The following is a 20115-nucleotide window of genomic DNA, read 5'->3' on the forward strand; positions in this document are numbered from 1 at the left end:
CAGTGGCCCTTGAGGTAGGCAAGACAGAGAGGAGACCTCTTACAGTCAGAGAAGGCAAGTTCTAGACGGAAGACTTGAACTCAAGCCTTCTGGCTCAAAGTCCAGTTCTCTTTCTGTGGTACCTCATTTGGTGGCTTATCCTCAGGGCATTGATTGGGGAAAGCAGTTCCTCTTTATGCTACTGGCTGTATGTGTTTCCAGCTCTCAGGACACTGACCTTCTCGTCTGCCTCAGGACATCTGGATTCTAAACTCCAGTCTTGATTTACTGAAGGAGGTCATAGTTCGTTGGGTGAAACAGACCTGTAGATGAGTGATGGCAGCTGTGTAAATGAAGAGCGTACCTCGATGGTGCTGGGGGCCACTATTCAGGTGTCGGGAGGGGCTCTTCAATCAGGGAGACTATTGACCAGCTAGATGAGGAGGAGCGTAACTTCAAGCAGTAGAATGTGCGGAGGCACAAGGAAGCATTGCCCCTTCCAGGGAGTCGTAAGTAGTAGTCCTTGGGCCGTCGCACAGGGTGTGTGAGGAGTGTTGCAAGATGGGTCTAAACAGTACTGTGCTTCATACGGGGCCTGTGTGTCTGTGAGTTACAGGGAGCCACTGCAGGATTTTAAGCTGGGAGTAATGAGATCCCTGACTGTATTTGGGGAAATGGATTGAAGGGAGCGAGTATGGAGGCCAGGAGACCACAGGAAAACTTGGACTAGAAGCCTAATCCAGACCTAAGACTTCGTTTCTCTGTCTCTGTGTGCAATGACTGGGGTCTCAGCTCAGCCAACCAGCAGCTGTTTATCTAGTGGCTACGTTGTGATCTAGCCTTGTGCTTTGGACGTCTGAAGGCTCACTGATTGTCAGGCGTGGACAGACCCTGTTCAGTGCTCCCTGATGAGATGGCTGTCACTGACCTCATGCCCTTTGTTCCCTGGGATCTTAGAGCCATAAATAGTTCCAGGAGACCTGTGCCTGGGTCTATTTTGAGAGCCACCGGGTACACACATGCCAAGTTCTTTCATTTTATTTTTTACATAAAAAATTCAGTAAAAATTGAATAAAGTAAAGACTGCAGAGATGGCTCAGGAGGACCCTGAAAGTTGTGCATTGAAAAGGGTCCGACCCTGGATCTTCTCCCACCAGCTGTCATATCATGCTTCCACCTGCTTCACACTCCTATAGTAGGAATCAAATGAAATGTAACACAGAATCTAAGTAACGGTCAATGACAAAGTGCCTGCATTTCCTGAGTTTGCTGAGCTCCCAGAAGCACTGGAACACCCTGCCTCCAGGAGCCAGAGAACTTAGCTATAGTCTCTGTGCTAAGGCCATGAGGTTTGTTAGCTGACACCTGGGGCTGCCATGCGATGCGGCAGTGGCGTCCTGCTGCTGAGGCCTTCCATCTGCTGTTCTAAGTCAGGCCAGCTCAGTCCATCCAAGGGAACTCGCCCTCTCAGGGCTGACCCGGGAGACTTGTCTCCCAGCCCACTGCCTGCTAGCATTCTTCTGTCCAAACCAGCCAGCCTGAGAGGACAAAGGAAGCACTGGCTGGCTCTACTTGCTATCTTTTCCAGGTCTTTCCTCAGTACAATTTCTTGCCCTCTCTGGAGTATTGAGCAATGTGTTCTCTTCCCCTGCCTGCAGATGTCCCAGTTCATTGTCCAGTGCCTGAACCCTTACCGGAAACCTGACTGCAAAGTGGGAAGAATTACCACAACTGAAGACTTCAAACATCTAGCTCGCAAGGTATTCTCCCAGCCTGTGGTCTGACAATGTTCTGGGCAAACTGTACCTGCTAAGAAGGCCTCTTTCATCACAGAAAGTGGGTTTTCCTTGCCAGATGCCCAGGCTGGGGACCCAGGAATGGGGAGGGAAGGTTTGGGAGGGAGGGCACCCTACCTGAGTATAGTGACTCTCTAAGAAACTTCCAGAGCTGAGCTTCCCCTTTCTGGTGATTCTAGCACCAGCTTGCCTCAACATGTCTCTTTATTCAACTCCCAGTCTCAGTGGGAAGGGCCCTGAGGCAGTGGGCTGGCCTTCCCCCTCCCATCATTTCCATTCTGATTGGTGGCTATGGTCTGTCTTCCACGTGCCCCCCAGCTGACTCACGGCGTAATGAACAAGGAGCTGAAGTACTGTAAGAACCCCGAGGACCTGGAGTGCAATGAGAATGTGAAACACAAAACCAAGGAGTACATCAAGAAGTACATGCAGAAGTTTGGGGCTGTGTACAGACCCAAAGAGGACACTGAATTAGAGTGACCTGGGAGGCCAGGGTGGCAGGACAGACTGGGAAGAAGAAGCCCTGTGGGCCCTCTCTGCCCCACCGTCTGTCAAGGCTGTGCTACTGATGACACAGCACCCTGGGGAATTCAAACCTGCAGATTGCAAAAAGGAGCCCCCAAATGAGCTCAATCTACAACGAGCAATCCCTGGTCGTGAGCTGTTGGGGTGTGGTCAGGGGCCGTCAGAGGCGAGGGCTTAGGGAAGAACCTTCTCTCTAAGATCCGGGCCCGGCCTGACCCCCCTGAGACCTGGGTCTCCTCCTTGGCGGTGCTGTCAGCGCACAGACCCATGCGCGTCCCTCCCACCACCCCTTACCCTGACGATCTGTATTATATTTTAATGTATATGTGAATATATTGAAAATAATTTGTTTTTTTCCTGGTTTTTGTTTGTTTTTTGTTTTGCTTTTAGCCTCTGTGTGCTAGGATCACAGGAAGACTTTGTAAGGACGGTTTAAGTTCTCCTGCAAGGTTAAATTTGTTATCATGTAAATATCCCAAAGCAGGCTGCCTTGTGGTTTCGGCCAGCCTTGTGCTATGTTGATAAGATTGATTTACTGCTTAAAATCACTTTACTTTATCCAATTTTTACTGAACTTTTTATGTAAAAAATAAAATTAATTAAAGAACTTGGCACGTGTGTTCCCTAAAAGCCAGTCAAGCATGTTTGTGTATAATGTTACTGGAGAGAGAAAAGAGATGGTGACTATCGGTGTGTGAAGACCGAAGTTAGTCTTTGAGATTGGAGTTTGTGATGGGCCTTGTTCCCCATGGGTCCACTGGGATCGAGGCAGACATTTGCCAGGTGACTGACACTTGTGAGCGTGGGATCTGGTGCTCTGCTCAGGGCTGGAGTCACCTTGCATGTGCATTCCAGAGCACAGGAAGCGGACCTGAGGCCTCGCTGGCACTGCGTTTCTTTTTTTCGGTTAATAGGTGAGTCCAGAGACAGGCACGTGCCTCCGCTTTATACCTCCTGGCTGGGGAGAGGCGTTGGCCTTCTGCCCTCGAGAGTCTTGAGTTGCCCAAGCCCCCTGGAATGCTTGTTTGATGTTTGGGTTCCCTGACCCTGGGCATGGACAGTAGAGGGAGGACAGGGGAGGACCACTATAAAGGGGTACAGTGCACAGGCTGTGATGATCGTGCATATCTCCTGGAGGGTGCAGGGCCCAGTGGAGACCACACACACACCCCTTGATGGACCAGTTGTCTGGGCAGGGAGACGGGCCAAAGGCTTCAGGCCAGCCTGGGGGCCCATCTGTGCAGAGGCTGTGACCCAGCAAATCCTGGGCGGGTGGACAGTAGTTAGAGCACTCAGTACCTGCTGGGGACTTAGTGCACAAGTGTGTCCCTTTGATCTTTACAACCCTGAGGCGTAGGAATTGCACTGTTCGGATGAGGAAACTAAGGTTCAGAGAAGCTCAGTGACTCATCTCCTTTTCTTATAGCAAAGGAACTGTTAACATAGAAAAACACCTGGTTTAAAGTCATAATTATTAGACATGCTATTTAATTTAACAATGTAGCCAAAGTATTTTCCCATGATACTGCAGCCTTCAAACTGTTTAAAGCACATTATTATAGCTTTAAGTGGATGGACTTGAATGGTCTTCACATTTCAGCTTGAGCACATTCAAAGGGTGTTTCTCTTTGGGTGGGTTTGCCGTGCAGGGGTGCGGCCATATGCACTGCTGCTTGCAACCAAGCCAAACATGGTTTTGACCCGAGGCTCCAGGTTTCAGATTCTCCAAGGAAATTTAGGCAACCTTCCATTAAAGGGTGGTGGTGCCCAGGTTGCTGTCGCATTTCAGATAGGACACCTTTAAAGAGGAATTCTCAGGTAATTTTTTTCAAGACCTTTGCCCCTTCCACACACCCCTTGACACCTGCAGGCTCAAATCCCCTCAGCAGTGATAAGGGTTGCCAGTGAATTGAGAACCTGTTCATACCACCTGATGCAGGATTTCACGTCATTGCCATGCCAACCCTCACAGCGCTGTGGCCGACTGTCCCCAGCTCTGGTCTGATTCTAGTCGACTGAATGCTGAGCCTTTCTTGCTTTCTCTCCCCAGTTATTACTGCCAAGGGTCATCTCAGAATGAAGGTTAACTTTCAGCCTGCCCTTCCTTAGCTTAAGGAAAGATTCACAGAGCTAAGCAGGCTTGGTGAGCTGTGTCTGAGGAATAGCAGCAGCGGTCTGATGAGTGGTCCTCACAGAGCAGCCAACCCATCACATCTCAGCCAGCCAGGGGACAGGATGTATCCTGGGCCTCCTGGCCCATGACTGGATCCCACATCTGAGTTTGGGGGTGGATGCCAGGACAGTAGCATTGTTCCTTCCGAGGCCGGGCCTGTATGCTGTAGCAGCCCTCTCCGCAGGCACAGGAAGCAGCAGCCTGCCTGCCTCTCCCTTCAGCGTGGGCATATGCATGGGGTGCAGGTGGCTTGGTACAACTGCCCTGTCCTCAACTGCCCCTCAGGTGGTGTGATGACCAGCTGCCCTTGACTTGTATAGAAATCATATAAGCGGTGATGGAAGCATGTTTGACCCCCCCTCCCCTAAATCTGGAGAATGGGCCCTGGAAGGAGGGCCCTTCCTTCCTTTACTCATCTAGAGGACCAGAGGCCCTTGGTAACTAGCTTCCCAGGACCAGTGCCTCCTGCCTCCAGCCGCCCCTCGATGCTGGTCACAGCACCAGTCAGGAAAATGGTCTCAAACTTAAAGCCCATCAGTGCCAACCTGGGAGTCTTAGAAGGTGGGTGTGCCTACTGAACGTGCCCTTCTCGTTACTGTTCTCCAGCTAAGGAAGCTCAAGTTCAGAAAGGGAAATAGCTTCCTGACACGATCCAGCCAGTGAGTGGCAGAGGCAGGACGTGCGCGCCACCCTGTGCCTGCCGAGCTCATGTGTCTCCTATGGGGCACACTGCTTGCCAGCTCAGGTGCTCCACCCACCCCCCAGGGACCCCGTCCTTTTTCCGGGCTTCTGCTTCAGCCACCCAACTGTCTCACAGGCCCAAGGCGCCAGATAGAGCCAGCACAATAATGCAAAGTTACTTTTAATACGGAATACAAAAGTGGAAAAACCAGTCGAGGTAAAGTAAGAGGAGGTGGAGTGGGGCAGGCCTACTCCTTACTGCCAACTCCTCCACTTCCTGGTCCCTGTCTTGGAAGAAGGTAGGGTGAGGGGAGGTGAGTGGTGGCTGGACCTTATGTGTCCCCCCAGAACAGAGCAGGCTGAGGCCACCAATGCCAGGGAGCCCATGAAGGGAAGGCGCATGAGATGGGCATGGCTCGGAAGCGCAGAGCAGGTTCCCTGAGAGGCCAGGCTGTGGAGGCAACGCTCACACCACAGCGCAGCCCTCAGCTGGGAGGCCCAGGACCCGGACCACGTCTTCCCGGCCCATGGCAGCCAGGGCATGCTCTAGCACCCTGAGGGTAGCACCACTGCCTTCTTGGACAGCCCAGTCCCTCAGCAGGGTGTAGGCTGGCAGCTGGGCCCGGGCCATGGTCTCCACAGCCTCAGCCTGGTAGCCTAGGCGGCCCGCCAGGCCCTGCCAGCCCTTGTCAGGTTCTCCTGACACTTCCAGGAGACACTCCACTTCCTCTTGCTGCTGCCGAGGGAGATGAAGGTAAAGCCGGCAGCCAAGCTCAGGATGTGGCCCTAGGGTGGGAGATGGGAGGGGCAAATGAGGGTCAGATGGGCTGGGTGGTGAGGCAGAGCTAGGTCTAAAGGACTGTAGATCGGGGAAAGGGACTCACCCTGGCTGGGGGCACAGGACTCCAGACCGCTAGGAGAGTCCCGGAAGACGCTGCCATCTCCATGCATCTGATCCAGGGCCCCCAGTTCTGCAGTCCGAGCTTTGGCCAGCTGCTGTCGTTGTTGATGAGAGCGCCAGCTGTAGGGGAGCAGGGGGGACCTGCCAATATGCTCCAACCCTCACTGAGACAGAGAGGGAGGTGGCTGGCAGTCCAGGCAGGGAGGGAGTGCTACAGGGCAGTGTCCAGGCCACCTACCACTTGAAGGCCACGTAGGCAAGCAGACCGAGGACCACGGTGGCCAGGAGAGCACAGTAGACAGGGATGATGCTGCTGCCCGAGGCCCCTGGAGGCTCAGGGGGAAACGGGGAGGAGGTATTGGGGGCCAGGGCTCCCACTGCCCCTATCCATGCTCCTTCCCTGTCCCTGTCCTGCCCCCTCCAGGTCTTATCTGTGGAAGAAAGGGAAGACAGGGTCAAGGGCAAGGAATCAAGGCTAGAGTCCCTGGGCAGCCTCACCTAGACTTTGCTGTCAACAGGTTTGAAACAATCAAGAGTCTCTACTATGTAGAGTCAAAAGCTCGTACCACGCATCGAGCGCTGACTGGCCAGTTTTCCCACCCTCATCTCCCACAGCCTCCCCTGTGCTCACCGATCTTGGACACCCCGCCCTTCCCAGAGGTATCCTCCCAGGCTTCCAGACGTCCGTTCTTGCTGTTCTACCTTCTCCTTCTGACAAACCAGCAGGATTCTCCTATTCTGGGAAGCTTCCTTGATCTCTCCCAGTCTCTGCCTTTTCTGGTTCCTGTTGCACCTCCTCTGTCTACTATGATGCTGAACTGTGTGTCCTGTGTCCCCCACCCAGTCTGGACTGTGAGAGCACATTGGTTCACATTGGTCCCCATGGGGGCCTCTGTGCACAGGAGACCTTGTAAATTTTTACAAAATAAAGCTGAACTGGAAGGCAAGTAAATAAATGCTGCTGCTTACTTTTGCCTGGAGACCAGCGGTCCCCACAATCCAGTGAAGGCAGGGCCCAAGGGACAGGAACCCCAGAGCCTGTGACTAGACTTGTGTGTGACCTACCCCTGAGGTACCTCCCATCCTACCTGGTGCCCAGAGTCTGAATCAAGAGGTGCTTACCCTCGTGGATCGTGCCTTCCCTGTGGCTGGAGTTGTGAAGCATCGCTCTGCCGGCTGGTAGTGTTCCCAGGGGCTGCACCTCTTGGAGAGGGGTTGGAGTATCATGGGCAGTGCCCAGGCTAGGGAGCTGGGAGACCTCTCAGTCCAGAAGGGGTTGTGTGCAGGGACATGGGAGGAAGCCTCAGGCCTGATGTCGGGGGTCCCTTGGGGTAGAGAAGGGAGTCCCTTCTATCCTAGCTCACTCCATCCTGATTCATTGCAGGGCTGGGTTCCCACGCCCGCCATTCACCAATCTGGACCAGTTTCCTCCAGTGTCAGATACACAGGATGATAGAGCTGGCCAAGCTCGAGGATCCAGGATGCAGCTCAGGAGGGAGGAAGGCAGATTGGTAAACCCTGAGTCCAGGGATGGCATGGAATGACCAGGGAGATGCCCAGCCCCATCTCAGCCAGAGCCAGGCCGAGACTTACTGGCTGGTGGGAGTCTCCTCCAGACTTCTCAGCATGAGCCCAGGAACCCAACACCCTAAGCCTCCAAGGCAGGACTCCCTGGAGTGACTATGCTCTCACTCCTTCCTCCAGGGTCAGCGTCTAGCCCTCACCTCCAGCCCAGAGGCTGGATGGCAGGGTACCTTAGTGGGTTCAGCAAGGGCAGAGGGCATATGGGCCCAGAGACCAGAAACCTGAAGGACAGTTCTACTCAGTCCCAGGACCCATCTGGACCTAAAGGGCCAATCCTGCTGGAACCCACTTCTTGAGGCCTGGGGAGGAGAGGCCCAGGTCTGGGCTGAGGAGGGATCTTGCCTGAAAAGGAATGGAGAAGAGACCTGGGGGAAGGCCATCCATCACTCCGCATCCGGCCTGGTTCACCCCAGGAACTCCAAACTCACTTCCTTGCGCAAGGGTGTTTGCCTGTTTATGGCAAACTGCACAGTGGGAAAGTGGGTCTGGGACAGAGGCTGCGGTGGCCCTTGCCACGTGTCAGGTGTGTACATTTGTGTCACTCACCACATGAGGGGCTCATGGTTGGCTGGTGAGCCTGTGACCAGCGTGCGCAGAGACAGCCAGGCCTTGTGTATCCCTGACCCACCTCGAGCTGCGGGATTGGAGCCTCTCCCGCCCCCACGCCAAACACACCCGTCTTCAGGCCCACAAAATACCCACACACAGCGCAACACCCCGCACGCCCACGCGACTGTGGTGGCTTCCCACACACAACCCAACACGGGCGCCGCACCGCTACAGAAACACCGGCAGGATCGCGGGTCTCGCTCGAGGTAGGGGACAGAGAGGTTGCCCTCGGCTCCCTCCGTCCAGAAAGACCCGAGGCTGTGTCCCCAACCCGCTCCTGACCTGCGGCGGCCGCCCCTTCACGGGTCCCAAGATCCGCTCACCCTGGTGGAAGGGGCCTCTGAGCCTCGGGACTAGCCTTGGGCTGGCCGGGAAGACTGCGTGGAATCCCCGGGGGAGGCTAGGTTGTGGCCCGCCCGAGACGAGAACAGTGGCGCCGGGCGGGACTTTGAGGGGGTGAGGAAGGCGGTCCCAGGAGCCCAGCGCCCGGGCCACGGCTCCAGGGGCCCGAGGGGGTGGGGCTGGCTGGAGGGGCGCGGCCGCGGCGGTCTCGCCCCGCCCCGCGCAGGAACGCGCAGGCGCGCCCACACGTAGCCGGCCGCGGATGGCGGGAACGTGTGAACGGTGTGTGGGGGTGATTCCGCGGAAGACTGAGGGCGCAAAGAGCACGAGCCGGGAGAACGACGAGCAGGGCCCTGAGGGACAGGGACGGTGCTGCTGGGGAAGCTGACGCCACGCGGAGGGCACGAGTCGCCCTGCAGGGCTCAGGGAAAAGCGAGCCCGGACGGTGACTAGAGCAGGCTGAGACGCCACGCGCGCCCGCGCACATGGAGACAGAGCAGCTACAAAACTAGGCCAGGTTTATTGCCGAGAATGGGAGAGAGGGGCCCGCCTTAGGGATTAAGGCCACAGCCCGGTCCCCGTGTTCTGCCGGGACAGGGGTCTTGGGAGGCTGTGTTCCCTGTGCCAGGTTGTGCAAAAAGTGCTGTGCGGCCGCGGAGGCCAGTGCTGGGACTCCGGGCGGCCCCTCTGCCGGCGAGGGGCGGGACTTCCTGGAGTGACACCGCTCACCAATCCCTGAGCTGGACGGGTGTGGGACTCCGCCCACCCCCAGAGTGCGGACCGCGCGCTTCGTGGACTCCTGGGCGGCTCCTCCCGAGGCCGAGCCCGCTGGGAGCGGAGCCTGTGCAGTGGGGCGGGGCCGACTGTCAGCGAGCCTCTGCAGGTTTGTACTCTGTCTCCCCGGAGGACACCTGCGAGATGCGCCGTGAGGACCGCCACAGCTTCCGCGCGAACTGGCTGCTGCGCACCTGGTAGGAGGAGCAGGGTGGGTTAGCTAGGACCGTAGCTCTCTGCCTCATTCGAGACTCGCCCTGCCCTTATCCTCACCTCAGAGGGCTGCCCCGCGCCCACCACGATAAGCTTGCCGTCCTCCAGGCCCACCAGCACGTGGCTGTGCTCCTTGGTCACAGCCACGCTGCGGATGGGCACCTTCATGGGCAGGGGAGGCGCGGCCGGGAGCAGGCTGGAGGTAGAGAAGAGATACATGAACTCGCAACTGCAAGACAGCTTTGCCTCCGGCAGAAGGAGGTCTCTCCGTTCTCCCATGTACCCTGTCACCCTCTCATTTGAAGGATGGCTCAGTTGAAACCCTGATACATGAAGGAATCTCCCACAAGTGTGTGGCAAGATCTCCCCATTGGGGGATGAGGAGACAGGTGACAGGCCTTGCAGATCGTGCCCACAGACATGCAAAGAGGGTGTGGATCCATGGGGTGCACCTCCTAGTATCCTCTGCCAATGACCACTACCCTGGGGGACCATGAACCCATAAATAGTGGGGCTCACTTGTTCAGGTGGAGGATGTGCAGGGCACACTGGGCTGTGCCCAGCAGAACAAAGCCCTCTGTCACTGCCAGGGCTGTGGGCTGCTCTACCAGGGGCAGTGACGTCCGCAACTTCCCATTTACTGAGTACAAGTGCAAGGCGTAGGTGACCTGAAAGAAGCCACAGGTGTCAGCAAGGACAGAATCCCAACCACCCGTCTCTTGACTGGGCGCCCCTTTCCCATACCTGAGCCCCCAGACGTTCCCGAGTCGAGCTCTGGACCACAATCTGGCCCTCAGACCCCAGCGCCAGGTGGGAAACAGGTCCAGGCAACATGGCCCCCGGGGGCCGTAGTGCTGCCACAAACTGGCCACGACGTACAGTGTGGATGATCACAGTTCCATCCTGCAGGAAGGCAACTTAGGGTGCTGGGCAGGGGTCTCTGGGCTCCAGAGGCAGTGCCCAGCAAACGGCCTCCCCTGGGCACAGGCATACACACACCTCAGATCCAGACACAGCCATGTCGAGTTCAGTGCTGATGGCCACACAGCTCACTGCAGCCTCGTGCCCGTATAGGACCTGCACAGGCTTTGATGCCAGCCCCGAGAGACCTCCCTATGGGAAGCAAAGGCTGGCTCAGGACTGGGCACATCCCATTACCCTGGCCCGACTGAGAAGGCTAAGGCTCAGGAAAGTGAAGGCCTTGTGCCACGCCAGAGCTGGGGCTGGAGGGTTGTGGAGCCCCAGACTTGTTCATAGTAGTGAGGGGAGGGGAAGAGAGAAGAGCAGGACTGGAGGCCTGCTAAGGGGCAGGTGAGCTACAGGGCAGGACTATGGAGGCCCCACGAAGCTGTCCGCCGGGCACACCTGCTGCAGGAGCCGCCACACCATGCACGTGGTGTCCCGGGAGCCTGAGATGAGGTAGATGCCACAGGTGTCCAGTGCAAGGCAGGTCACTATGTCTGCGAGGGGAGAGGAGGGTACAACTAGAACAGAGTGCTCACACCCTCCTTGGCTACCTGCACCACCCCCAGCTCCAAGGCTGCTCACCCAGGTGGCGGCTGAGCTGGCTCAACAGCTTGCCCCGGGGGAGCGCAGTCACTCGCAGGCTCCCATCCCAGTGGCCACCACTGAACAGCAGCTTTCCATCGGGGTCCACTGCCAGGGCTTGCCCACTCACGCCACTGCCTGGTACCCATGGACCACTCAGCAGTCGCTGCATCCTGACCCAGTGGGGGATGACAAGTGAGGCCAGGCCACATAGGAGACCCAGGCCCTCAGACACCTTGGCCAGACCCAGCAGCTGGCCAGCATTCTGACTGGGTGGGGAGATGCCCACCCCTGCCCACAGCCCTCTGTCCTACTTGGTGGAATCTTTGATGAACCTGAAGTAGTTGCTTATGTTACGGTCATAGGGCAACCAGCCGTGGGTGCCCAGCAGCCCATTGGCACTCACAGTCACCTGCGGGCAAGAGGGGGTAGAGGTAGGTTTGGGGTAGAGTCCAAGACGGGGTGGAGCTGGGGTGGGGTCCTGCCCAGTACACTTACCAACAGGTCTTGGGTCATGAAGGAGTGGAGTTGCCGGTGGGGAACCAGGGCCAGCACCAGGGGCACGCCATCACTGATGACCTGTGCAGAGAGACAGTGCAGGGCTGGCTGTGCCCAAGCAGCCAGCGGGGCCCCCACTACTCTACCTGCTCCCTGGGGCACCACCCCTTCCTCTGCCCTCAGGCCCCCGGGATCAGGCTAGGTGTCATAGAGACCAAGGTCCCTCTGAGAAAGGTGTGAGAGACCAGGGGGTCTTCCGGAGGGCGTCAGAAAGTGAGGGAGAAGTGGGTATGGGCAAGGAAGATCCTTCTAGAGTCTCAAGCTTGGTCCCCCTACTCCATTATTCCATGTTCCCCAGGAAGAGAGGAGAGCCTAAAAAAGTCAGGCCTGAGGGCATTCTGGGACGTAGGCAGGAAGGTGAGGGAGTATCCAAGGCCAGATGCGCTCCCTTCTGGTCTAAGGCTTTCAGAGATGGCTAGGTGAGTTGACACCTTGTCCTGGCCCTTGTGAAGAAGCCACAGTTTCATACTCCTCTCATTGTATTCCTTTTCTAAGATGTCAATATCACTGACCTCGATCTAGGTTTTCTCTCTGCCCCAAGAGGTTAGTAAGGACAGTGGGGTTAAACCCATTTCACAGGGTAGGAAGTCAAGGCCCTGCCTCCTCACCTCTGCGAAGAAGGCTTTGAGCTGGTCCAGGTGCTGGAAGATGCTAGGTGAGTTAGTGTCCAGACGTGCAAGGCGCTGGGCTGCTTCCTCAGCAGAGAGCCGGGCTGGATGTGGCTCCTGTGGGTAAGTGGCTGGTCAGCACCGCGGCATGCTCACTCCTGACCCCCTGCCTCCAAGCTGGCCTTACCTTCAGCAGCTGACAGGGGGTCTGCCCAAAGTTGCTGATAATGCCCTCCAGAGCCTTCCGTTCCCGCTCATCTGCCACATGGTCCAGGTCCACAGCACCTGGGCACGCAGGGGAGCAGTCAGGACTCCCTGGGTGTCCTGCATTCACCCCTCCTCATCTGTGCCCAGCCCCCACTTGAGCCCAGGTCGCTCCCCACCCTCATAGGTGCAGTAATAGAAGACATTGAGGGCCTCCTCCGCAGCCGGGCCCCGCTGCTTGTAGCCAAAGATGAGGTCGATCCACTCATGCAGGTGGGCAGACACGTACTCTGACTCCTGGGGGTGGGGAGGGGCAGTCAGCTTAGGGGTGGAGGGCTGACCCCCCACCCCCATGCTCAGCCCTGACTGCCCGCCTGTCTGTCTGCGCTCGTCTCCTCACCAGAGCCTGGCGGTGCTGCTGGATGAAGTCCTCAGGAGAGCTGGCCCATGGGGGCAGCACCACGTCGCCCACCTTCTCATTGGTCAGCTGGAGGCAGCCCAGGTCAAAGCCTGGCACAGAGGACTGGGTCAGCTGTCTCACTGTGCCATCTTCACCTGCTCCCTGGCCACCCCTGGCCCATCTCCAGCCTCATGCCAGCTCCTACCGTTCTGGTTCTCCAGGAAGTCGGGGAAGTAGAAGAACTCTGGGATGAGCTCCTTCACATCAGCCAGGCTCTCCAGGCGTGCCTGCCAGGCTGCTGCCACCGAATGGAACTGCCGGTCAGAGCAGTCAAAGCTGGGGGAGGGGCACAGGCCAAAGTGAGGTGGGGAGAATGGGGACAGGGAGGGAGGTGTGGCTGGAGGAAAGGACAGAGCCACAGGGCCCAGGATGCCTGAAGGACCTGTCGCCCTCATCTGCTGCCCCCCCTCACCACCACCACACTGCCATCTGCCCACCACCTCCTGGGCCGCACCGGCCACTCTGCAGCTGGACGTGGAGGGAGGTGAAGGGCTCCATGCGGATGAGGTAGTGCATCACGCCTGCTGCGTTGGAATAGTGGGTGCCATAGTGGAACTTGTCAATGGTGCCCGCTGGGTCCTCAAAGCTCTCATACCTGGAGCCGCAATTAGGGGGGAGTGAGCAGAAGCCCGCCCTTCGCCCATCCCAACCCCCTCACCCGGCCTTGCCCACATGCTCACTTCTCCCTCACGAGCTGAGCATGCTTGGGGTTCACCACACCGATGGGCTTGGACAGGTCCCGGAAGACAGCCGGGTTGCTGAGATCCAAGGTTGGGGACACATAGTCCTGTAGGACCCAGGGGAACTGGCCGCCCACCCGGGCAGGAGCTGCATGAGGGTCCTGATGGTCTACCTGCCCACCCTGCCCTGCCCTCACCCTCGGGAAGATGGGTACAGCCCACAGGTAGGAACACACCACTTAAAGGGGCTGTAGGGGAGCAGGACAGACTGTTTAGGACAAGATTCCCCTTCAGGGAAAACAGGCCAGGAGGGGAAGAGAGTGGGCCTGAGGGGGTGCGGAGTGGCAGGAGGCAAAGGCCAGGTCTCGGGCAGCACGGACCTGGGACCAAGCTCAGAGCTTGGCCCCCATCAGTGCCTACACTTGGGTGAACCAGGGCTGGCCGACCAGAGGGGCGGGTTGGAGGTGCGGAGCGGGCTCTTACCACAGGGTACTGAGACAGGTCGTTGTAGGTCCGCCCTGCAATGGTGTTGAGTTGCATCAAGTACTCGAAGTTGGATATCTCACGCTGTACCCATTTCTGGGGGACGGGCAGGCAAGAGGTGAGTTAGCTGAGGTGTCCAGTACTCCTCCCAACCGCAGGGTCCCAACCTCACCAGCCCCTCACACTCCAGGGCTCTCACCTGGGTAAGGCCTGAGGCGCGCAGCATCTCCTGGGGGGAGCGGCTGCTTAGGTAACCTTGGGTAGGGGGTCGCAGGCGCAGGAGCCACTTGTACACCTGGTTCCGTATCTGGGTGTGGGGTGGGATGGGGCAGGGTTGGGGCCTGGGGACTTGGCAAGGAGATGAGGCTGCAGTCCCGCCCACCTTGCATGGGAAGTTGAGGAAATAGTTGGCCTGATCAATGAAGAAGAGCTCAAGTGCTGAACGACGCAGGTTGAAACGCCGTAGGTGAACCTCGCGCAGCTGGGCCAACGGGCGCCGGAAGTCATGGCCAATGCCTGTGGGGAGGGACAGCAGATGCAGGAATCCCTCAGCCTGGCCCCACCAGACCACAGCAACCCCCTGCTGTCCCTCCATCAGAATGTACCCTCCTCAGTTTCCACGCGCTCAGTGCTACAATCGTAGAAGTAGATGTGCTGTGTGGTGAGCTCCAGCAGCCCTGGGACCACAGCCACCACTGTCACCAGTTGGCATTCAGCTGACAGAACCAGCTTCTCATGCTGCTCATCCAGTTCTGCTGCCTCCATCCTGGGGGTCAACACCCACTTCAGGCTCTAGGCTGTGGGACCCCCATCCCGACAAGCCCAAGGACGACACTTTCCATGTGCCATCAAGTCATGGGGTACATACACTCATGCCTCCCAGAGGAGGAGGAGCTGCCCAGGGTCCAGGCTGGCCCCAGTTCCCACCCCAAAACCTGGGTCTCTGAGTGTCTTGAGGACACCACCTCATGTCCCTGGCTTCCCCTCATTCAGCCCCTGACCACTCCCATGGACCCCCATCCTATTCTGGTTGTTTCTCAGTCCTGCTCTGGGGTGCCTAGCCATGAAAGCAACTATCTATTCTGTTAGACACCTCTCCCCAATACCTCGTCTAACTTCGGACAGTCCCTTCAGGGCAGTTAGCCCTGCAGCAGAAGAGGGAATGGACTTGGGTCAATCCTCTAGCAGGAATGCACACCCAGAGCAGACCCATGGCCCACTCACAGGGTCTCCAGTGAAGCCAGCTCCTCCTCGCCCAGCTGGTCTTCCTGCAGCTCCTCGTGCATCGTGCTGACTTTGGCCTCTTTAGTCACTGCTAGAGGCAGCGAGGCCTCCTCGGTGGGTGTCAAGGGGGCCTCACCTGCAATGGACCCAATGCTGCTCAGCCAGAGCTAGGGAGGACAGCCTACGAAGTTGGATAGACCCAGCTCAGCACACCCGCTCACCCAGGTTGTCCCGTAGGGCGCTGGCTTCCAGGTGAGAGTTGAAGTGATGGTTGGGCACCAGCTTCAGACGCATGCGCGAGTATGTCTCAACGCTGGACATCTTCCACCGGGGAGTGGGCAGGTCCCTGCAGATGCATCCCAGGTGATTCTTCCCAGGCCTAACCCCAAAGGGAGTCTGGTACTCCAGGTCCTCCCTCCCTCCCTCCTTTCCAAGCCCTGCCCCCACCCCAGCCCCACCCACCTCAGGGCCCAGGGCCCACAGGGGCTGGAGAGCTGACGCCACAGTGCCCCCCAGTGCAGCAGGACAGTGGAATGCTGCGTGGTCTGCTGCTTCAGCGCTGCCGCATAGCGCTGCCCTTCCAGGCGCGCCCGCCGCTGCACAGGTTCCAGCACCAACTCCTGGTGGGTGGGGTTTGGAGGAATGGGTGAGTCCAGCTGGCTGCTTCCTGTCCTGGCCCATCAGGGGTCCTCTGGGCGCATGTGTGAAGCAGCTCCTGGACCCTCACCCCAGGCCACACACCTGGAAGGCCTGACGACTCTGTGCCCTCTCCTTCTGGCGCCGCTGCCCACTGCTCATGAGCGTGTCGTAGCAGGAGTTCCAGAAGCCTGACATGAGGTCGTGGCTCTTAGCGTAGGTGTCCATTTCGAACTGTGACATGGTGGGCTGCACCTGGAGGATTGGCAGGGAGAGACCAGTGCTCATTGTTGGCCCCCAGCCCCCACTTCTCTGCCCATGTCCCCACCTCTAGGTACCTGCTTGTCGATGAAGTGGCGCCATTCAGGTGTGGCACAAAAGGCCTGGAAGTCCTCGAAGAAGGTGGGGCTGCCATTGGTGGGCGGGAGGGAAGGCAGCCCCCACTGAAGCCCCAGTGGCCCGTAGGCACGGTCCAGCAGCGTGCGCACCAGGGGCACGAGCCACGAGCAGCGCTCCACAGTTGCAGCAGCTGTCGTTGGCGGCTCCTGGTCCTCGGTGGCCGTCTGGTAGGGGGTGGTGTTCAGCACCCGCGCCAGCGCCGCCTCCAGCTTGGAGAGCACATAGCAGGCCTCCTCCCGGCGCATGGGCACTACAGTCTGCAGCAATGCATGCAGCCTCACGTAGGCCTGGGAGTGCAGCTGGGGGCACAAGGGACGTGTAGGTGGCACCCAGCCGCTCCCTACACCTGCCACGCTCCTCCTCCCACCCCCACCACATTACCTGTGGGTCCTCCAGTAGGATGTAGCCAAGCACGAGGTGCAGGCCTATCTGTGCCATCTCTCGGAGACCTGCTGTGCCATTGGCCAGGTGTGGCCAGGCTCCCAGGCGATCAAGCAGGCTGCACACACCTTCAAAGAGCTGCCACACAACACATTCCCCGGGAACCATCACCAGATAGATAAAGCCAGGAGCCCATGGAGAGGGAGCAAAGTAAGGTTTGGGCCAGAGGCCAGGTTGGCTTTGTACATACAAAGTCATGCCCACAGACACGCGTGCCAACACACCCAGGACTGCACATGTGTACTCATCCTCCCCAGACCACACGCCTGCAGGCTCACATCCCTCTGAGCTGTCACCTTCTCGCTCCACAGTTCCTGGTTGCCATGGCCCTCAGAGCACAGGAAGTCCTGCAGCAGGCGCAGCAGCCAAAGCACCTGCTGGGTGAAGCCGGCCAGGACCCCAGCGGGGGCCTCTTTGATGTCACTCAGGGCTGACTCCAGCATCATCTCCAGGAGGCTGGGGTGGGCGAGGAACTCAGATGTCTACCTGACCGCCTGCCTTACCGGAAGGCTTCCTGGAGGCCCCCACGCTCCTGAAATGCCTCCTCACCTGCGCTTGATGCAGTCTGGTGGGCGCACAAGTGTGGCTGAGGCCCCCAGCTGGGTGAGCACCGAGAAGACCTGGCCACGTTCCCGCCAGGCAGCCTCGTCACTGCCTTCCACGCCCCGCCATGTCACCAAGAACAGCACGTTGGTGAGCAGGTTGCACAGCTCCTCCTCAGGGGTTTGCTGTGGGCATAGATGGGGGGTAGGGGTGTGGGTGACCCCACACTGCAGGGACAGCTCAGCACCCCTTGTCCACCATCAGTAGGAACAAGAGGAAGTAGAGCATTCAGCCAGCAGATGGCCTGGCCTGGCTCCCAGGGAGAATCCTGGGGTTTCAGTGACTCCTAAGACGAGATCAGGTGGTTCACAAAATTACCCCACAATCCTGAAAGGCCTCAAGAACTGTCCTGGAATTCTCTGGAAGAATAGAAGCAGAGACCCATCCCCAAATCCAGAAGCACCAGGCAGGACCCTGAGAGCTGTGCTGTCCACGGGCCCTGTAAGTCTCTGCCCTCTTCTGGGACCTCACTGGCAGCTGCAGCCCTGATGACAGACAGGGCTACACCTATAGCAAGACTACAATGCCCGCCCTGTGTCCCAGAGGTGTCCGTCCTTAGTGCCACGCAGTGGCAGAGGGTGGGTCTGCCTCACCTGAGGGTTGCTGGTATTAGAAGTGTCGTCCCCACTGATGGTGGGCTCCGGAAGGCTGCCGTCCTCCAGCACATTGGAGAGACTGGAACTGAGGCGGCCATGAGCAGCAGGGAAGGGCCGGGGCCCATCCAGCGGGGACGGTGTGCCAGGCTGGCTAGCTGGAGTAAGAGTCCCACTGCTGCTGCCACCACCAGCAGTGTTGCCAGAACCCACACTGGCCCGTTCCAGGCCCAGGTCAAAGGGTGCACAGAACGGGGAGAGAGCTTGGTAAAAGGCATCAGGGTCGGGGCAGGGGGCATCTGAGGGCAGGAAGACGTCCGAAGATTCAGGTGACTCAGTGGCTGGCTTGGATAAGGCTGGTTCTGGGGAGGCGGGCAGCTCTGGGGAAAACCGCAGAGGACTGCTGGCCGTCGCAGCCTCCAGCACATACAGCCGGGTCAGCACATCCTGCCAGCCGGCCTGTCGGGCCAGCAGCCGCACTATGTCAGGCTGTCCATAGATGAGATGGAAGAGCTGCCGGGCCAGGGCACAGCAAGTAAGGGACTCGTCCAAGAGATCTGCCCCCAGACCCTCCTCCTGGGGCTTTTGCAGGGAAGGCTCCCAGAGACCCTTCACCACTGACAGGCAAAGTGAGTCCTTGGGATAGACGCTCCCCTGCCAAAGCTTTCACCTCCCACACTCACCTGGCGACAGATGTCCAGGCGGACGCTGAGATCGGCCTGCAGGGACAGCTGCACCACAGCCATCAGGTCTGAGAGGTTCAGGGAATCTGGGAGGATGAACAGAGGCCTGAGGGCTTGACCCCAGTAGGGGCTGTGCTACCCTGCTGTCCCAGCCCTCTACCCACACCTCCCATCGTCCCACCAGCCCTGTTTCCGGATCCATGTCATCCCTCCACCTGGCCTGCCTTTTGGCTCCAACCAGACTGTACCTGTCCCCAGGAACAGCTTGTAGAGGCCCTGACAGAGCTGGAGGGAAACTGCCCCCTCTGGCAGGCAGGCGACAAGACCCTGGAGACCACACTCTCGCAGCCGGAGCCGCTGGCGGCTCCGTTCAGGTAAGCGCTCATTCTGCCGTAGTCTGCGCAGGATCTGTGTATGCAAGTGGGGTGTGTGTGGGGAGGGTGTCATCACAGGGAAGAAGTTACTATAGGAGGGGAAGTCACCACACAGGTGTGCACTTCTAAGAAAGGTCTGCAAAAGCAGCTTCCTCTGCCAGCCCAAGGCCTGCTGCTCCTCCCAGGGCCTCAGGCAGGGGCCATAGAAAGAATGGGATGGGGGGGGGAGGCTGCTGGGTGTACCTTGCAGACTCGGTCGGACACCAGGGGCAGTGACCTTGGCCGCACCAGCAGTGCCAGCAGCACCTCCAGGTTCCCCGGCTCCAGGAGGAAAACAGCCAGAGACTCCTGTGCTGGTGAGCCCTGTAGCAGTGCCAGCAGCAGGTCCAGGGCGCCCGCCACCTGGGGATACAAAGACTCACTGGGCCGGGTGTCCCCACGTGGCCCACACTGCACCCCTCACATAAGCCTGTCACCAACCTCCAGCCTACCTGGCCATCGTCACCCGCGGCTGCCAGAAAGCTCAGCAGAACCTGCATGTCATCAGTAGGGGAGCTCCGCACCAGGAACTCCCGAGCCAGGCCCAGGAGTGAAGTCTGCACCGTGCGCAGGTCGTCAGCCGCTAGGGGGCGCTCCCGCTGTGGGCTGGGCAGGTCCCAGCAGGCAAACGCACCCAGGGCCAGGAGAAAGCACAGGCAAGGGGGGTAGAGAACAGGAAGAGTGGGCAGGTGAACGGGGGGACTGAACCGTCCTGTCCCCGAGGCCAAGGGGTCAGCCCTCTGGCCATCTGCCCCCTCCAGCCTCACCTGTAGTGGGTGCGCAGGGCATCCAGGATGAACTGGACCCCATACTTCTTCCGTAGCTTCTGTCTGTGCTCACGGACTATGCTGGACATGTACTGGATGTGGCCTGAGTGGGCAGCAGAAGGCTCAGGCCACCAGGCTGAGCTGGGCCCCTTCCGATCCTCCTGCCAGACACCCCCAGGGGAGGGTCATGTTCCCCTCGGACGCCCCCAGACAAATATGTCCCCTCAGATCACCCAGA

The 20115-nt window shown here is 58.7% G+C and overlaps 3 protein-coding genes across 14 annotated transcripts in view; 1 reads left to right on the forward strand and 2 right to left on the reverse strand.

Moving 5' to 3' along the window:
• Positions 1-2907, forward strand: part of SETD2 (SET domain containing 2, histone lysine methyltransferase) — a 109599-nt gene extending 106692 nt beyond the window's left edge. For both annotated transcript variants that reach the window (XM_019724006.2, XM_019724007.2), the window contains 2 exons: positions 1638-1739; positions 2094-2907. In XM_019724006.2, the coding sequence (XP_019579565.2) occupies positions 1638-1739; positions 2094-2255 (264 nt within the window). In that variant the 3' untranslated portion in view covers positions 2256-2907. The remainder of the gene's footprint in view (positions 1-1637; positions 1740-2093) is intronic.
• Positions 2908-5318: 2411 nt separating this feature from the next.
• On the reverse strand, positions 5319-8950 carry LOC109443518 (death domain-containing membrane protein NRADD). Of its 6 annotated transcripts, XM_074312477.1 has the most exons (6): positions 8572-8950; positions 8005-8089; positions 7178-7258; positions 6294-6486; positions 6039-6175; positions 5319-5940 (listed from the first exon to the last, which is right to left on the reverse strand). In XM_074312477.1, the coding sequence occupies exons 2-6, from the start codon at positions 8021-8023 to the stop codon at positions 5621-5623; spliced, it is 750 nt and encodes a 249-aa protein (XP_074168578.1). In that variant the 5' UTR covers positions 8024-8089; positions 8572-8950; the 3' UTR covers positions 5319-5620. The 6 variants fall into 6 exon arrangements, with proteins under 6 accessions (XP_074168578.1, XP_074168581.1, XP_019579572.2 ...); XM_074312480.1 differs by lacking the exon at positions 8005-8089 and having other exon boundaries at positions 7178-7250; XM_019724013.2 differs by lacking the exon at positions 8005-8089.
• A 141-nt stretch (positions 8951-9091) lies between these two features.
• Positions 9092-20115, reverse strand: part of NBEAL2 (neurobeachin like 2) — a 28539-nt gene continuing 17515 nt past the window's right edge. For 5 of the 6 annotated variants that reach the window (XM_074312471.1, XM_074312470.1, XM_074312469.1 and 2 more), the window contains 33 exons: positions 19878-19980; positions 19563-19716; positions 19315-19473; positions 18946-19105; positions 18698-18783; positions 18015-18527; positions 17368-17546; positions 17115-17274; positions 16759-16896; positions 16317-16676; positions 16084-16233; positions 15805-15962; positions 15564-15688; positions 15343-15478; positions 14724-14884; positions 14318-14634; positions 14119-14214; positions 13636-13760; positions 13410-13550; positions 13101-13231; positions 12896-13005; positions 12675-12792; positions 12479-12576; positions 12292-12408; positions 11624-11704; positions 11440-11537; positions 11126-11298; positions 10943-11037; positions 10577-10690; positions 10322-10480; positions 10097-10245; positions 9638-9773; positions 9092-9558 (listed from right to left, as the gene is read on the reverse strand). In XM_074312471.1, coding sequence (XP_074168572.1) covers positions 9457-9558; positions 9638-9773; positions 10097-10245; positions 10322-10480; positions 10577-10690; positions 10943-11037; positions 11126-11298; positions 11440-11537; positions 11624-11704; positions 12292-12408; positions 12479-12576; positions 12675-12792; positions 12896-13005; positions 13101-13231; positions 13410-13550; positions 13636-13760; positions 14119-14214; positions 14318-14634; positions 14724-14884; positions 15343-15478; positions 15564-15688; positions 15805-15962; positions 16084-16233; positions 16317-16676; positions 16759-16896; positions 17115-17274; positions 17368-17546; positions 18015-18527; positions 18698-18783; positions 18946-19105; positions 19315-19473; positions 19563-19716; positions 19878-19980 — 5102 coding nt within the window. In that variant the 3' untranslated portion in view covers positions 9092-9456. Of the gene's footprint in view, positions 9559-9637; positions 9774-10096; positions 10246-10321; positions 10481-10576; positions 10691-10942; positions 11038-11125; positions 11299-11439; positions 11538-11623; positions 11705-12291; positions 12409-12478; positions 12577-12674; positions 12793-12895; positions 13006-13100; positions 13232-13395; positions 13551-13635; positions 13761-14118; positions 14215-14317; positions 14635-14723; positions 14885-15342; positions 15479-15563; positions 15689-15804; positions 15963-16083; positions 16234-16316; positions 16677-16758; positions 16897-17114; positions 17275-17367; positions 17547-18014; positions 18528-18697; positions 18784-18945; positions 19106-19314; positions 19474-19562; positions 19717-19877; positions 19981-20115 lie in introns of those variants that run through there. The other variant, XR_012489579.1, reaches the window with a different exon arrangement.

This window comes from Rhinolophus sinicus, linkage group LG10, assembly GCF_036562045.2.
Source record: "Rhinolophus sinicus isolate RSC01 linkage group LG10, ASM3656204v1, whole genome shotgun sequence".
Taxonomy (NCBI): Eukaryota; Metazoa; Chordata; class Mammalia; order Chiroptera; family Rhinolophidae; genus Rhinolophus; species Rhinolophus sinicus.